General features: G+C 47.2%; 1 protein-coding gene across 1 annotated transcript; it reads left to right on the top strand.

Annotated features, from left to right (window-relative positions):
• The first annotated feature begins 313 nt into the window (after positions 1–313).
• On the top strand, positions 314–17160 carry TNFAIP1 (TNF alpha induced protein 1). Its single transcript, XM_050929171.1, has 7 exons — positions 314–534; positions 4788–5127; positions 8087–8256; positions 10917–11006; positions 11103–11155; positions 14130–14325; positions 15790–17160. Exons 2-7 carry the CDS (start codon positions 4914–4916, stop codon positions 16006–16008), a joined length of 942 nt encoding a protein of 313 aa, XP_050785128.1. The 5' UTR covers positions 314–534; positions 4788–4913; the 3' UTR covers positions 16009–17160.
• The last annotated feature ends 233 nt before the right edge of the window (positions 17161–17393 follow it).

The raw sequence follows: 17393 nt of genomic DNA, 5'->3' as shown, positions 1-17393 counted from the left end.
GGGAGCGGTGCCCGGGGGGGGGGCCGGGACCACAGGCGCCACTGGGCTGGGGGAGAGGGGGGGCGTTGCATGCTGCGGACCCTAAATCATTAAGACATAGTGGTCCAGTTGTTTGCTGGGGTTTGTGGTCCTTAAGGGACGGTGGCCCGTTGCATGCTGGGGTTTGTAGTCCCGAGGTGACGATGGCCCCGTTGCATGCTGGGGGCTGTAGACCTTAAGGGAGGGTGGCCCGTTGCATGCTGGGGGCTGTAGTCCTTAAGGGACGGTGGCCCGTTGCATGCTGGGGGCTGTAGTCTTTAAGGGCAGGCGGTCCCGGTGCATGCTGGAGCCCGTAGTCCCAGCTGCAGGGAGCGGTCCGGGGCCGCGGGTCTCGGCTGTGGGAGCGGGAGGAGCTCGGCGCAGCCCAGGCCGGGGAAGCTGCGGTTGGATGCTCTGCCCTGAGCAGGGCTGAGTTCTGGGCCCGGGGCCTCCTGGAGCGGGGTCTGTGAGGCAGCGTCGCTGGCAGCCCTCGGAGCGCGACGGTCCCGCAGCCGGGTAAGTACCCAGGGGGGAGCCGGGTAAGTCCCCGGGGGGGGGCTGAGGAGCTGGGGCAATACCCGGGGGCTGGGGACGGGGAGGGGCAGCCCAGGAGCTGGGGCAATACCCTGGGGCTGGGGGGGGGGCGGGCGAGGAGCTGGGGCAATATCCTGGGGCGGGGGGGGGCGGGCGAGGAGCTGGGGCAATACCCTGGGGCTGTGGGGTGGGGGGCGAGGAGCTGGGTCAATATCCTGGGGCTGGCTGGGGGGAGGGGCGGCCGAGGAGCTGGGTCAAAACCCTGGGGCTGGCTGGGGGGAGGGGTGGCCGAGGAGCTGGGTCAAAACCCTGGGGCTGGCTGGGGGGAGGGGTGGCCGAGGAGCTGGGTCAAAACCCTGGGGCTGGCTGGGGGGAGGGGTGGCCGAGGAGCTGGGTCAAAACCCTGGGGCTGGCTGGGGGGAGGGGTGGCCGAGGAGCTGGGTCAAAACCCTGGGGCTGGCTGGGGGGAGGGGTGGCCGAGGAGCTGGGGCAATACCCTGGGGATGGGGAGGGTGAGGGGCTGGGGCAATATCCTGGGGCTGGGGGAGTGTGTGTGCACCCACCCCTGTCCCCTGTGTATGTACCCTCAAGGAATATATGTAAGTAACTAAAGCATCCGTCCACATGATGGTTTTGTAGCTGATATTGCCAGCCCCAAGCATGCTGATATCATTAGTCTGCCCAAAAATTAATGGGACTTCATATTAAATGTTGGGTTCTTTTTATTTGCTTTCTAATTTGGGGTCTTTCGGGTTCCCATTTCCAGCCTTCTCATTGTAATGGGGAAAAAAAGGTGGGGTTGGATGAGCCAAGATTCTTGTGTTCTTTCATTCCCGGAGCCAGGGCTTTAATAAGTACAACACCGATCTCTTATCCAGCACTTTTCATCAGTAGCACTTTTGGTCTCAAAGTGCTTCACAAAGTGTGTTAAGGAACACGCTAAGTATGGTTAGACTTACCGTAACTTCATGAGAGTTGGCAACCCTTCTCCCTGCTTCCCCTCATTGTTTGTTGTCGTGGTTCATTAGCTGTATTGTAGTAGTGGCTATGAGTCCCACTCCTGGACCAGGGCCCCATGGTGCTAAGCTGTAAACACCTGGAACAAAAAAGTTTTACAGTATTTTCAGGGGATGTGTCCTACCCAACAGTTAGCTCGTTGGGGCCAGGGCCATGTTTCTCTCCACCTGTGAAGTGGGGCTAAGAATTCTTAGCATTCCCCTACCGGCAAGGGGTGTAGTGAAGGTGACCTAATGTTTGTAAACGTAAAAGCACAGAGGCACCCATAAACAGAAATATTTTATTCTTCTGTAAAGCAGGCCCCCTGCAGCGGGTACTTCTCATGGGGGTTCTGAGGATGCCCTGAAGATGGAAAGTGCGCACTCTCTCGTTTTATTTAGAGCAGGGAATTATTAGATTCCCTTTTCACTCTCCCCCCCCCCCCACCTCTTACCTTGCAAATAAATTCCTGATAGTTCAGTCATGATTTTCTCTGTAATCTGCAGCGGAACCTGGGAAAAGGTCTTTCTCATCACCCTACGAATATGCAATAAAGTAGTTGCTGAAACAGACTGTTAAATATTGTCAACAGTACCCAGCAGAACTTCCTCCAACAATGTACTGATTTCATTCTCTGGTCAAACTATTACTAGTAGTACTACCTAGCGCTTATATAGCGCATTTCATCCAGAGATCTCAACATGCTTTACAAAGGAGGTCAGCAGTATTAGCCACACTGTACAGATGGGGAAACTGAGGCATGGAGGTGAAAATAACTTGCATAAGGTCAGCCAGTAGGTCTGTGGTAGAACCAGGAACTGAAGGCCAGTCTCCTGAGTTCCAGTCCAGTGCTCTATTGACTGGGCCGCGCTGCCTGCCAGTAAGAATTCTTTCCTACAAATTAATTCTTAATATGAATAGGAGACCTGGTCAGGGTATCTGAAATAAGATAGGAGACCTGGGCTTTATTCCCATCCCATTCCTATGACAGACTTTTAAAGTGGCCTTGATAAAAGGGCCTAGAGAAATGAAAGGTGGTATTTTTGTTCAGTGATCTTGTTGTGTGACAGTACTCACACAACCAGGTCTTGGTGATCACAGCCTATAGTGATTAATCACCTGTAGATCAACAATTGAGATGTGTGACTGCCTGTGATTCATAGTGATCTCTGGGATGCTTGGTTAACGTGATCAGCTAAGAAGCAACTTCGCTCTGTTCAGAGGTAGAAAAGAACTTATGCTTTGTTTTCTAGGACTGTTCAGCTCAAGGTTAAGAATGTGGACAGCACATAGGGGTGCCAATTAGAGCCAGTTATAACCTGACTGACCTGCCTTGGCCTAAAAAATGCTTTGTGGAATTTGCTGTGTCCTTGCAAGCTACAGAGTTTGCTTCCTACTCACTGTGGATTAATAGAGCCCGCCTGTACTGATTACCCAGATAGAACAATCAAGAGAGGAATTGATGCTATAAGAGCATTCTTCTATGCCTGTAAAGTCAGGAGTTCTTCAAATCTCTTACAATTAATAAGATGCCGTCTGTAGCTATCAAGAGGTTTTTCTATACCAGATGGATGCTTAGCTCTTTCATGCTGTCTGTATGGTGATAAAGAACGGCACTATTGGATAGCAGGTTATTTGTACAAGGCCACTGATGCTACAGAGAAGTGAGATGACAAGGAGGAGCTTGCAATCCGGAATGGATAGATAAATAGACTATGACATAGTGGGAGGGAAGGAAAAAAGATGTCAGCACTGGGAGCAAAGTGAAATAGCTGAACCCAGGAGCAGAACACAGTGCAGTACCCACGAAATCTAGATTCAAATTTTTCCAGTTAGAGGATTTTGGATCTGACATGTTAGAATTGGTCCATCTTTGCTTTTGTTCTTTTGGTTCTATTTCTTGTTTACCTTGTGTTGGGATGAGAGAGGAGAGCAGAGGCAAGGATGGGGCTCAGACTGGATTAGTGACAGGTTAGCTTAGTTTCTCATCTGCACTCATCAGTAAGGGATGTTCCAACAGTTTTCTCCATATTAGAACTCTAGTACAGCATCAGCTACCCTACCTGCTAGGATACAGGAGGAACAACTATGTCTGTGTAAGGATGTACCAAGAAGTGGCGTATGGATGGAGAAATGGAATGGCCCAAACAGTGATTTCAATTATTACAATTAAACTCAATAAATGGAGACTTCCACAGCTGCTGTACAGATTTCCAATTAAAAGAAAAGATCTACAAGCTGTTATTTCAGCTAGCGGAAATGCAGGAAACTCTCCTATTGTGTAGGATAGGGTCTAAACGAGATGTGTAATATCCTTCTGGGAAGCTGAGGGAGAGCAGAGTTCCTGCCGCTGCACAGATACATTCAGACTGCAGTATTTCCCAGTGAGTTCAGGTTTGGTTGATGGCTAAGCTTTGCATAGTCCAGAAAAGCTTTATTTGGCTAAATGTGGTGGAAGCACCATTATTTTCAATTGATCAGTTGAAAGAAGCTGCAGAGTTTTGTCTCATTGAAAAGAGAATCAAAACCAAATTTTTTTGGTGCAGGCTCCTTTGTTAAACACTTTCCAAATGCTAGGCCTGATTATTTTCTCATGACTTTGTTGTGAGGAAAGAGCTCATTTCCCAACACGTTTGTAATTAGGCATGCACTCAAACCTTGACGTTGAAACTCGGCGAATTCTTCTATATTTTCCCTATTTCAGTCCTTCATTCAGCCTTTCAGTTATGTCTGCTAGTAATACCTTGCCTTTCTTACCACAGTGGTTTATACACATACATTAAGACTAGCAATGTTCCGGGCTGGCTACTAAAATAAAGTCCAAATTCTGTCTGTTTATCCCCGTTCTCCTTTTTCCCCTTTCTTTTAAACATCTTAGGTGGGATTTTTAAAAGTGCCCTAGCTCTGCTCCCTTTGAAGTCAATGGGAGTTGTTACTGTCTTCAGTGAGAACAGTAACAGTTCCAGACCAAGGCTGAGTGCGGTCAAGAACTGTAGCGCTTGGCTAATAAAAACCGATGAAGATTCCCTCAGAACTGTGTTGTGGAAGCTATCCAGCTGCTGGGTGTTGCTAACAATCCACCTAGGCTAGCTGTGACGTGGGAACCTCAGGGTGAGAGACTGTATCCTCTTAAGAGTCCCCTCCCTTCTTTGATGCAGGCTGCATGTTTCACTGCGGACGGTAATTCTAGGCTTCCTCCTTGATCTCATCCTCTTCTCCTTGTTTCTAACTCCAACCAGGACTTGAGCGACTTATGACCATTCCTATCCTGCCCTCCCCATCCAGCAATTCGTGACCCCTCCCCAACCACGGCGGAATCCATCAAACCAACCCTCTGCAGAGTCGTCATCTACTTGCGGAAGGAGATGTCTGGGGACACGTGCCTGACCACCATCTGCCGGTCTTCAGGAGCCAAGCCCAAAACCTGCAGCTTCAGAGAGGGTAGCCTGGGAAACAAGTACGTGCGGCTCAACGTTGGGGGCTCCTTGTACTACACCACAGTGCAGGTGCTGACCAGGCATGACACCATGCTGAAGGCCATGTTCAGTGGCAGGATGGAAGTACTGACTGACAAGGAAGGTAAGGGAGCACCGACAGGAGCTGCATGCGTGTCTGAGACTAGGCCCAGGGCTACACTAGCTAGGGGAGGTCAGCCTAAGATACGCAGCTTCAGCTGCACGAATAGCGTAGCTGAAGTTGCGTATCTTAGGTCGACTTACCTGGCTGTGGGGACAGCGGCGAGTCGACTGCTGCCACTCCCCCGTCGACTCCACTTCAGTCTCTTGCGAGCTGGAGTTCCGGAGTCGACGGGGAGCGCAATCGGGGATCAGTTTTACACTAGACACGATAAATCAACCTTGGTAGATCTATCACTACCCACTGATCCTGCAGGTAGTGAAGACTTGCCCCAGGACTCTGTCAATGCGTGGGATATAGGCGGAGATTTCTTTTCAAAGCCACCAAGGAGAGTAAACTTCCTCCTTCATTACCAACATTAGTTGGAGCAAGGAATCATTTGTTCTACTTCTGTTGCAGCTGGTATGTGGATGGCTTACTCTGCTGTCAGGACTGAACATATGCGTGTGGGTTGGCACTCGTATGATCTTGTGTAGAGGCATCAATTGAAATGTGGGAAGGGGGCAGACTAATGGCAGCACTTTTTATTGTTTTAAGCTCTGACCTGTGTGGCCAAACCCAGGTGCTGTTTTTTGGTTTTTGTGGCATGTGCTACTTGTTGATTCTGATATTCATATAATTGAATTGAGGTAGCATTTAAAGGCCACAGTCAGGGTTCAGGGCCATATTGTACTGCACACATGGATAATAAAAAAGGTGCCGCCTAGCAAAACTACATGTTTTGGAGTAGAAAAAATGTGGGCTCGCTAGAGTCGTGGAATTATGTTGAGAGAGAGAGAGAGAGAGAGAGAATATGTCCCTGGGGCCCTCTAAATACACCCATGCAATACAAATATAAGCAAAAGCAGGAAAAAATCTATTTATGCATTCCAGGGAAAAATGAACTTGGGTGTTGAGAGTGTGGGCTTGGGAATGTGGGGGTCTGGATTCTAGTCCCTGCTGTGCCATGTATTTACTGTGACTTTGGGTAAGTCCCTTAACCTCTTGGTATTTCATATTGCTTATTTACACATAGAGGTTGCACTGGTTAAACTAAAGGGGCGATGTTGCACCAGGTTTAAACTAACTCAGTTCAGCTTTGTGTGTGAATATTGTACTTTGGTATGAAGCTGGCGTATATCAGTGTAGCGTGCCTGTCAAATACTCGGTTTAACTAAATCGGTGTGATAGCATATCTTTAGTGTGTTAGACCAGATCTGAAAAGGGGAGAGTCGTACCACCCTAAGTGTGCAGGGACGCGAATCTGCTAATGTTTGTAAAGCTCTGTGAGGTCCAGGTATGGAAGACACTGTAGACATCCGAAGTACTGTTGTTGTTCATCCCCTGTTAATGTAAGATACTGACTCATTGCAAAATCTTGCCCTCCTTGCATGTTAACTCCACATTACGTTACGTAAGACGGTTCAGGCAGATGCTTCCTGCTGCTAGTGTTGTTTGATAGCAAGTTCTACATCCCTTCTCCACAACAAATGAAGCACCTGTGCTGAGTTTTTTCCTGTTCGGTGGCTTTCCTGCATTTCTCCCTGCGTGTACAGACTGGCCTTTCCCTCACTGGTTTCACTGGCCGGTTCTATATCTTGGCATCTGTGGAATGCTGCTTTGATTTCTCTCTCAAGAACTGGGCAAGAGGACTGGTGAAACCTTTGCCAAATGCCAGCAGGTGGTATGCAGAACTTAGACTCAAATCCATTTAGAATTTGCAAACGCTTTTGGCAAGGGGCCCTTAGTTTTTCTGATACCTTTTTAGTACTAAGCTGCGTGGCAATACTGCATCTGCTTCTTTGCATGGCAATGTACACTGGCAGGAGTCTACCCATCCCTTGTAGAGGGTTATGGGAAGAGTCATGTATTTTCACTTTAGCTTTTATTATTGAATTATGCATATTTGTTGTAAACACTTGAAGAATATTTAATTGCTTTAAAATATTTGCTATTACCCCAATCCAATAGATCTCTCTTATTGCTGAACACCTAGATCTTGACATATATTCATGTTTTTGAGCTTATCATGTTCTCTAGGCGCAAAAGTTAAAAATCGCAAAATCCATTCCAACAACTTAAAAAAATAAAAAAAAATCAAATCGGACTCCTGAAAAGCCTTCCTACCCCAAACTCACTCTCATGCCTATTATTCTGGAGTTTGGGTTCCAGAGTTCACTGCATTTCACGTGGCTGTACTGTTCTGGCACCATGCAATGGTCCTGTTTGTCCACACAACCTGTAGGCAACAGAAATGACTCCAACATGAAGGCAGTAAGAACCAACTTCTTTGGTATAGCGCTGAGCTTCTTAAAAAAATTGTCCCACATTTAATAATAAGCATTTTTCTAAAATCTAACTGCCTCAACAGTCAGTTAAACAGAACTACTGTAATAGTGCCAACTGGTAACTTCCAATAATATTGAAATGGATCCATGTCCTCAGTTGATTGGAATCTAATATAGACAAGACAAGGCACAGAAAACAGTTCTGGGATGAGTGTGTGTGGCTTGATCAGTGCACTAGAAAACGAAGCACTAGGATTCTTATGGGTTTTTTGTTCCTCTCCGGGAAGGCCTGATTGTTTTCAGATTGTTTCATCTAGGCCTTATTAGGCTTTGGAATTTGCTTGGAATCTTTCCTTTTGGGAGGTTGGTGGTTGGACCATGGAGAAGAGCAATTCCTCTGTCAGTTTCTCTTCTGTGGGCCAGATCTAGCTCCCCTGAAGTCAAAAAAGACTCCCACTGACTACCTTGAGAATTTGGTCAAGCTCCGTTGCAAGAGGCACTAGGAAGATGGATTATCCACAGATGAGGCCTGAGAGCTGTTGCACTGAGATTCCATGTTTTGCCTCCTTGCTGAGCTGCTGCTTGCCTCCCTTGGTACAACGCTGCACTCAAATATTGTGGTGTTTGTCTTTCAGGGTGGATCCTTATAGACCGTTGTGGGAAACACTTCGGTGTGATTTTAAATTACCTCCGAGACGACACTATCGCACTTCCAAAAAACAGGCAGGAGATCAAAGAGTTGATGGCAGAAGCGAAATATTACCTAATTCAGGGTTTAGTAGACATGTGCCAGGCAGCTCTCCAGGTAAGATGTGGCAGCAGCCTGAAGTTTTTTAACTTCTAAAAATTATTGGGGACCTACCTTTTGTTGTACGTGCTTTTAAAAATGCTTATGTTTGAATGAGGTACTGGTGCAACTCCAGGGGATGTCTGATATCAAGTCTGAAATGTCTAAAATCAGTTTTGATCCCCCTCTGGGTCTCTTTCCAAGGCAGATAAACTGAGCGACAGACCTCTTGTTCTTTTGGGTACGAGCTTAAAACCATGTTGTTCTCTGCTCCGCCTGGACACTAAGTGTTCTGTGATGCTTCTTGTCAGAGAAGGGATTTGGAATGAATACTTGGGCAAAATATCCCCAGCTAATCCCATTGTTTGCTCCTGGCTTCCACCTTAGAGTGAGCAGAAGTGTAGCCATGCTGAGTGTGTACGTGGCTTGTGAAGCACTTCGGGAATGAGGTCCTATTGCAGCCTAAAGAGAGGCAGGATGGTCCAGTGGTTAGAGCTTATGACTTGGGAGACCTGAGTTCAAGTCCTTGGCGTGCCACAAACTCCCTGTGTGACCTTGGGCAAGTCACAGCGTCTCTGGGCCTCCGTTCTCTAAACTGGAGATGATAGCATTTCCCTGCCTCCTAGGAGCCGTTGAGAGAATTAAAGATTGTGAGTGTGATGGATTGGATCACAGAAACCCCCCTCGGAGCTGCCAACTGATGTGCCAAGACTACCTCTGCTCCTGTTTTCCCTGCCAGCTCAGGACTCCAGCACCCTGTCTTGCTGAGCCAGACACTCCCGTCTGCTCCAACACAGACCCAGGGTCTGAATTACCTGCCCCAAAGCTGCAGGTTTACCTGAAAGCAGCTCACAGAAGAGTGCTTGTCTTTAACACCCAGATGCCCAACTCCCAATGGAGTCTAAACCGAAATACATCCGTTTTACCCTGTATAAAGTTTATGCAGGGTAAACTCATAAATTGTTCGCCCTCTATAACACTGATAGAGATGCACAGTTGTTTGCTTCCCCAGGTATTAATACATACTCTGGGTTAATTAATAAGAAAAAAGTGATTTTATTAAATACAGAAAGTAGGATCTAAGTGGTTCCAAGTAGTAACGGACAGAACGAAGTAGGTCACCAAGTAAAATAAAATATAAAATGTGTAAATCTATGTCTAATCAGACTTGAATACAGATAAGATCCTCACCAGTTCCAGAATACTCCCTTTTACAGACTAATCTCCTTTTAGCCTGGGTCCAGCAATCACTCGTACCCCCTGTAGTTACTGTCCTTTGTTCCAGTTTCTTTCAAGTATCTTGGAGAAGCTCTCTCTTTAGCCAACTGAAGACCAAATGGAGGGGTCTCCTAGGAGTTTAAATAGACTTTCTCTTGTGAGTGGAGACCCACTCCTATGCAAAGTCCAGCTCCAAGATGGAGTTCTGGAGTAACCTGGGCAAGTCACATGTCCATGCATGCCTCGGTCTTTGCAGGCAGAATCCATTGTCCGCATGGTATCTTGTATGTCTCCAGGAAGACTTCTTATGTGGATTGGAGAATTCCAAGATGCATTGTTCCCCAAATGCTTCCTGACTGGGTACTTAACCTTGCAAATTCCTTCTGAAAGAAGCTGACTAAATGCCTCACGAAGCTTACTAAGGCCTTGGCTACACTCACACTTTACAGCGCTGCAACTGGGGTGTGAAAAAACACCCCCCTGGGCGCTGCAAGATACAGCGCTGTAAAGCGTCAGTGTAATCAGGGCAGCAGCGCTGGGAGCGCGGCTCCCAGCGCTGCACGCTACACCCGTAAGGGATGTGGTTTACATGCAGCGCTGGGAGAGCTCTCTCCCAGCGCTGCTGCTCTGACTACACTCACACTTCAAAGCGCTGCCGCGGCAGCGCTCCCGCAGCGCTGCCGGGGCAGCGCTTTGAAATTCCAGATGTAGCCATACCCTCAGAAATCAAGCAAGTTTACAGCCAATATTCTTAACCTCAAGTACAAAATATATGTGTACAAATAAGATGAATAGATATAGTAGACTATAACCTTTACAGAGATATGTTACATGGCACAGGCAGCACAAACCTATTCCAGTTATGTCATGTTTCCATAAAGCATTATGAGGTACAGGGTCACAGTGAGATGCTCCAGTACTACAGTAAAGGGGCCATGTAAGTAGATATAGACAACAGATTTTGATTTTTTTTATTTTCTGCTCAAGAAACCAGTAGTTGGTGCTATAGCTGATTGCATAAGGAAGCTGGAGTTAGCATCTGCTACAAGCAATAGCTTGTTGCTTGTACAACAAAGGGTTTGGGTCCATTTCAGTGAAGTGCATTTCTCTCCAGCAAATGTGTGATTTGTGATGACTGATCTACCGTGGGCAGTTGATAAAACTGGCCCAAGCAATTTTCCCCTGCCCCCTTTGTCAAAGGGGCTAGAACATCACAGCCCCCGAACACAAACCCACAGCGGGCTCGGAGTCGTTGCAGTAGGTAGGAATGACGTCCATTTGCATCTGAACGTTTCAATTATCACGGCCTTTCGGGGCTAAGAAACATCTCTGCTGTATTCCTGGGTTGCAGATCATGGTAATATGGTGGGGTTACTATAGCAACTTGGTGCTCTTTCTCTGCATTGGAGGGCTTGGGAACATGGCCACGTTAGTTATCTCTCTTATTTTATTTGAACCAGGACAAGAAAGACTCATACGAGCCCGTCTGTAACATCCCCATCATCACGTCTCCAAAGGAGGAAGAGAGGCTCATCGAATCCTCCATGAAAGTAACTGCTTTTCCATCACCACTCTCTGCATTTCTGCCAATCTCTTTACAGTACACCACTCACCTGCCCTGCCTTTGTTCTTTTCTCTCCTCACAGCCTGTTGTCAAGCTGCTTTATAACAGGAGCAACAACAAATATTCCTACACCAGGTATGTCTTGAGTGTTCCACGCGGGCGGTAAAAGTTCCTCGTAGGCTACTGGGGCTGGGTGTGCATGGGCCAGATTCTCCTCTTCCAGGAGTGTTTCTCCATGCACCTGAGTGCAGTTACTCGTGATTGACAGAGGATGATCAGGCTCCTTGGGTTGCATGGGGAATGCAGCCTGTTAGAGCTCAGCGTGTGGGTAGCGGAGGTGGACGTAGCTGTCTCTCAAGGTGCTCAGAGAAGCATGACTACTATTAACACTGGCTGAAGCCTGGCAGAGTAAGGCAATGCAGAGGAAACTTCCACCCCTCTGCTGCAATCCTAATGCACTTGTGACCTGTATCTCCCTCTGCTGTTCAATTCCTGAGCTCCTGGGCAGCCCTGCTAACCCACCTCGGTCCTGACCTACAGCACCCCTAGTTATTCCAGCCCCACCCCTTTTGAAATCAATTAATTACATAGTCGTAAAAGAGATGTAAAAGGCAGAGATGTGAAACATATCAGAGCAGGAACTGCCCCTGTAAGGCTCTAGCATTAAGGATAGTGGCTGTCCTTGTGTCACTGATGGAAGAAACAGAGTGTGGTTTGGGTTCTGTGGTGTAACTCTTGTGACACCAGCCGCCCCCAATGCCACACCACTGCCAAAGTGGCTCCTGGTTTTCCCAGATCAGGAGCTTGAAGCAACACGGGCAGCGGGTGGGGGTCGCATTTGCCTGTTCGTTCTGAGACACAGTCATGGAGGTTTTTTCAACCTCCTTGAGTCTCTAGACGTGTGCTGTCCGTCTGCCAGAGAAACGGATTCTAACAAACATGTAACTGCAGGTGGCCACTAGGGAATGCAAGAGAGCAGCACAATCATCATCCAGCTGGGGTCTGTGTTTTCCGCGGCCCTCCTGGCCATGCTTCCCTTTATTATCCAGCGACAACACTGCGCTAAGGACAAAATAGCGTATTAGTCAGAAGGGGTCTGAAGTCGGAGTGGCACTGATGAGAGCGACAGAAGCCTGGAGCCGTATGCAGGGACGGCTCAGTTAACTTGAGCTTCTAATTACTCCTTTTGCGTGGCTTTTTATGCCTTGATGGCAGCTGTCTGAGGCATCTCTTTATAGACACTACATCTTACCAGGATAAAAAATATTCTCCCCCGCCTTGCCAATTCTTCCCAGTCGTCATCAGTGAAGGCCGCTTGCTCACTTTCTATATCAGTAAGGAGATAATGTGACAATGTTTTAGGAGCTAGGACTCCTGGGTTCTTTTCCCTGCTCTGCCACTTGCGCTGTTACCTTGGCAAAACACTTAAAGCCTCTGTTTCCCCACCTATAAAATGGTGACAATTACCCGTCATCATGGAAAATACCTACAGAAGACTCTCCAAGGTGCTGCATAAGCACAGTGTGATTTTTCTAAGGTTTTAAGGCTTGTCCATTTTACTATGTTGCTTCTACAGCTCTTTTTGTCCACTGGTTACCTCTCCCTCCCCCTCCAGGTTTGGAGGCCTCTGAAGTTTGCCCAAGTTAATTTGTCCCGGGATGATGCAGTGGCTTGGTTTTGCCACAGCACGTCTGAAGACCATTAGCTGAATGCCAGATCAAATCATCCAACCAATACTAAATGCTGAACTTCGACACTTTTGGGATTCGGGGGCCAATCAATCTCACACCCCAGAGAGCGGAAGCCTTTGGCCTGCTCTATTCCACCCATCCTCTGTTTTGGTTGCAAATGTTTCTCAGGCCTCTAAAGTGAATACTCGCTGCCTTAGAGCCTGCTTCTGCCACCCGTCTCATGGGGAGTGCCTCACTTCACAGCTAGTCCCACTGGCCTCAGGAGGGATATGAGGGCTTATCTTCATGTACTGTGCTACAACTTCACCAGTGCTGTTGTGCTCTAGTGAAGACGTTACTATGCCGATGGGACAGCTTCTCCCATAGGCGTAGTTAATCCACCTCCCTGAGAGGCGGGGTAGCTGTGTTGACCAGAGGAGCTCTCTGGTCAACATAGCGCTGTCTACACAGAGGGTTAAGTCTGTATAACACTTGCTCAGGGGTGTGGACTTTTCACACTTCTGAGTGGTATAGTTATACCAATATAGGTTTGTAATGTAGATGTGGCCCTCGTGGAGTACCACGGGTGAAGCACCAGCGTCTGGATTGAATCTGGGGCTCTGGACCCAAAAGCACGAGCCTTTACTTCCTGAGCTAAAAGAGCATGTCTGTTAGCCAAGGTTGCTGCAGGCTAATCAACCTCTGTGTGGCCAAGCCATACACGAGGGGGACAGAGCACCCCTCTGAGTGGGTTGCATACTTTTGGCTGAATTGGGCCGAAGTCAATGCCAGAGTAGTAGGGGCCTGTCTTTTAGAGTTTGACCTTGTCGTTGACATGCCTTACAATGTGAATTACATTACGTCATTATCAAGATAGGCTCAGGATCACTTGACATCTTTATTAAACTCAAATATATATTTAAGCGATACAGTGGGTAAAGTTTTCAAGAGCAGTTACGTCATTTAGATGCTTTTGAAAATTGTGCCCTGTATCATTCTAGGTACAAGGAGGACTCTGTAAAGTGACACTTCTACTCACACTTGGACACGTTCTGCTGACCCTTGCGTTGGCTCCCTGGGGTCATTTCCTGTTGCCAGGCTAAGTAGAACCATAGTAAGCATATGATTTAATCAGCTCTGGCGTTGGTCAGGATGTAGGTTTAGATTGTTGCTATAATGACATAGGAAACTGCTACCATTATATTAATTACACCATTTGACCTCTAAAAGGAGCATTTGCTCAGGGGAGCAGAGCATCCTATTTGTGTTCCTAGGTGGCTGTTCTCCAGTGCATAGCAATGAGTCACTAGCTGTATCCTGCAGTTAGATTAATGCTTGCAGCCGTGGTGGGGTACGAATGCTAAGCCTGTGCAGTTTACGGTGCAGGCCAATTGCTAAACCGCAAAGACCTTTTCACTGCCTTTGCCGCTGTGTTTCAGTAACTCGGACGATAACTTGCTGAAGAACATAGAACTGTTCGATAAACTTTCTCTCCGCTTCAATGGCCGAGTCCTCTTCCTTAAGGATGTTATAGGGGATGAAATCTGCTGCTGGTCTTTCTACGGACAGGGGCGGAAGCTTGCTGAGGTCTGTTGCACCTCGATAGTGTATGCCACGGAAAAGAAACAAACCAAGGTACTGGGAATTGTCCTCCTTGAATCTTGTGGTTAAGTAACAAAGTTGGTAGCATGTCCATGTGAGATCTCTGAGGTCAGTAGGAGAAGGTATGGTCATGGGTGGCCTCAGCGTGCTGACTTAGTGCCGTTGATGGTCAATGAAATCCAAATGACTGGGGCCACTCATTGGCTAGCACTGTGGTCTCCCAACTTTTTACTGGTGACCCATCCAATTGCCATTCGTCTGCATTATCCTTGCTCTTTCTCTCTCCAACTGTCTCAGTCCCCTGATTCTCACTGTCCCAGCCCTGCCCCTTCTGCAGCCTCAGCTAGGCTGCAATGTCTACCAGGCTGCCATCTGTCTGCACCCTGACTCAAGCTACTTCTTCCGTACTGTCCAGATCCCGCTCCCTATGCCACTCCCCAGGGGAAGCGAGAGCATGGGAGGGGAAGGACTGCGTCTGGGGCATGTGTGACCCACTTAGACCTTTCCTGTGACTCACTGGTGGGTTGGGACCTGCTGCTTGAAAAACACTTGGCTAGCAAGCTGCATTCAGTCCTGGGCATATCAGTATCCAAAAAATGCTGGCAGTTTGAACAGAGTTCAGAATTTAGGTCAGTGGAAGGAATAAATAAGGAGGAAAGATTGAGGGGGAATTTCAAAAGCACTTAAATAATTTTTAGGAGAACACTCCCACTGAAAGTCAATAGGACTTGGTGCTCCTAAGTCACATAAGAGCTTTTGAAAAATCTGCCCCCCTTGAATGAAGGATCTAATTCTTCTCCTAGTTACACTGGTGTAAATGACCTTCAGTTGAATTACTCCAGACTTGCACTAGTATAACTAGGAGCAGAATTTGACCCTATATCTGGCTTGACTAAATGATGATGTATGATGGGGCATAACCGTCTCCAAAAGGTTGGAAGATGCAAATGTCAAAAGAGGAGAATTGTTCAGAGGGGAACATGTCAGTATAAATAAAAGTGGGGTAGGATAAAACTGACAAAAGGGAACTTTGGGCTGAATATTAACTGTTTTAAGAAGAAAAATGTGTTGCTTTGTTAATTACAACGTGATAAATCTAGAGTAATTCCCCTGGCCTCAACAGAGGTACTCCTGATTTACATGTGTGCCGGTGAGACTAGAATGAGACAAGACTTTGCAGTTCAGTATCAGAAATGACATCCTGACAGTGAGATGTGGTAGATTCTGCAGGAGTCTCCCAAGAGAAGTGGCAGATGGCCCAAGAGCTGGGCCATCAAAACCTAGGCTAGTGAAAGCGCTAGAGAACTTAAAGTAAAATCGTATCCTGGGGGATGCGATGAGTTTATCTCACAAGTCTCTTCTGCTTAGAACGGTTTTACTGCCTTTACATCCATCCTCATGTGCATTCGCATTTGAAATTCCTTCACCAATAAGCAGAGGGCCTCCTCTCATGTTACCCAGTCTGCATCAGGAAAAAGCATGCTGTCTCTTCCCTAGGTTGAGTTCCCTGAAGCGCGTATCTACGAGGAGACACTAAACGTTTTACTTTATGAAACTCCACGCGTACCTGACAACTCCCTGCTGGAGGCAACGAGCAGGAACCGAAGCCAGGCATCTCACAGTGAGGACGATGAGGGCTTTGAACTGCGTGACCGAGTGCGCCGCATCCACGTGAAGAGATACAGCACTTACGATGACCGGCAGCTTGGCCACTAGCCTGCTGGCAGAGGAGAAATGGTTTGCTGTGTTCATAGAGCTTAACGAATATGCGGAGTTAGTCCGGGAAGCAGGGGATTGATCCTCAGATGGTTTCAGTGCTTCCTAGAGAAGCAGCTCGGCATCAGTGCGTGCAAACCAACGGCAATATTTAAGGCCAGAGGCTTTTAGAGTCATTGTGACATGTTACTTGTGCACCATGTGATGTAAATAGAGCAGTTCTTCATATGCTGCGGATAGGCGGGGATCCCAAGAACCTGCCTGAGGAGCTCATTTGTTCTGATATAGGTTGCAACCATGAGGCATTGTCTGCCTTGTGAGAAGCGATGTATTTTTCTATTTGTTTGAAAACCCATTGCCAGAGACATCCTAAGAGCTGTGTGCCCTGGAATTGCTTAGTTTTTAAATTTTCTTACAAAGGACGCCCTGTGGGATTCGAACACTAGCACGTTTAGCAAGTGCTACCTCTCACTGGCAAAGCTACTCTTTCCTTATGGAGCAAGTAGTTAGATTCCCATGGCATGAGAGAGAGAGTGTTTCCCCTTTTGTGCAAGGATCACCCTTGGTGCTGAAACTGCTTAGCCTGTCTCACTTTAAGCCAAGTTTTTAGGACTCAAGCTAACAAATGGTCCAAATGGGGGAAATTTAGAGAGTAAATATTAAATGACGTGATTATTAAGAAAAAAAAATCCTAATGGTGAGGGGGGTGGGGGTGGTGAAGCTTACAAGAAAACAGAGCCCTGGTGAAATCATGGGCATGGTGAGACCTCTACCCTCTGGGGCTTTGGGTGGGGTGGGAACCCTGTGTTAATAGATCCTGAAGAATTGAGGGAATCTCTCTAGAATTAGTCACTAGATCAAGAGGGCCCTTAAGCACTGCTTGGTGTCATCTTTCCTCATGCTAGGAAAAGACAGGGTGATTGAGGGAAAATAACTAAAGTGTAGACCAAAGAAAGCTTCTTTGCGCATTCACTCTTGCACAGTTGAGGTTGTCCATGTGTTTCTGCTCTAAGTCCCCTCTGAGGCCAGAAGGTGGGAATGGAGGGATAGTGACCATTACACCTTGTTATACAGTGGAGCTCTGTCTCTGCACAGCCCCAGGAGAGGGACTTTTTATATTAAATTTTAAACTGTTTCTTCAGCTGACTTTTTTTTTAAATCTTTTGTGACTCAAATGGTTTTTCTAAACATATATTTTAAAAAAGAGAGATGATCTGTCAAGCGTGTACTATTTTGGTACTATAGCGTCAACTCTCTTTGGGCTTAGGGGTTTTTGGACTTGAGCTTTGATCTTGAACGTGACTATCCAGTGAGAGAACATGATGGTCCCAACTTATTTGGTAGCCCAGGTGAAAACTTAAGGGCTTGATTTTTCTGAAGTTCTG

Source organism: Gopherus flavomarginatus, chromosome 19 (assembly GCF_025201925.1).
Source record: "Gopherus flavomarginatus isolate rGopFla2 chromosome 19, rGopFla2.mat.asm, whole genome shotgun sequence".
Lineage (NCBI taxonomy): Eukaryota > Metazoa > Chordata > Testudines > Testudinidae > Gopherus > Gopherus flavomarginatus.
This window is presented reverse-complemented; position numbering and strand designations above follow the sequence as displayed.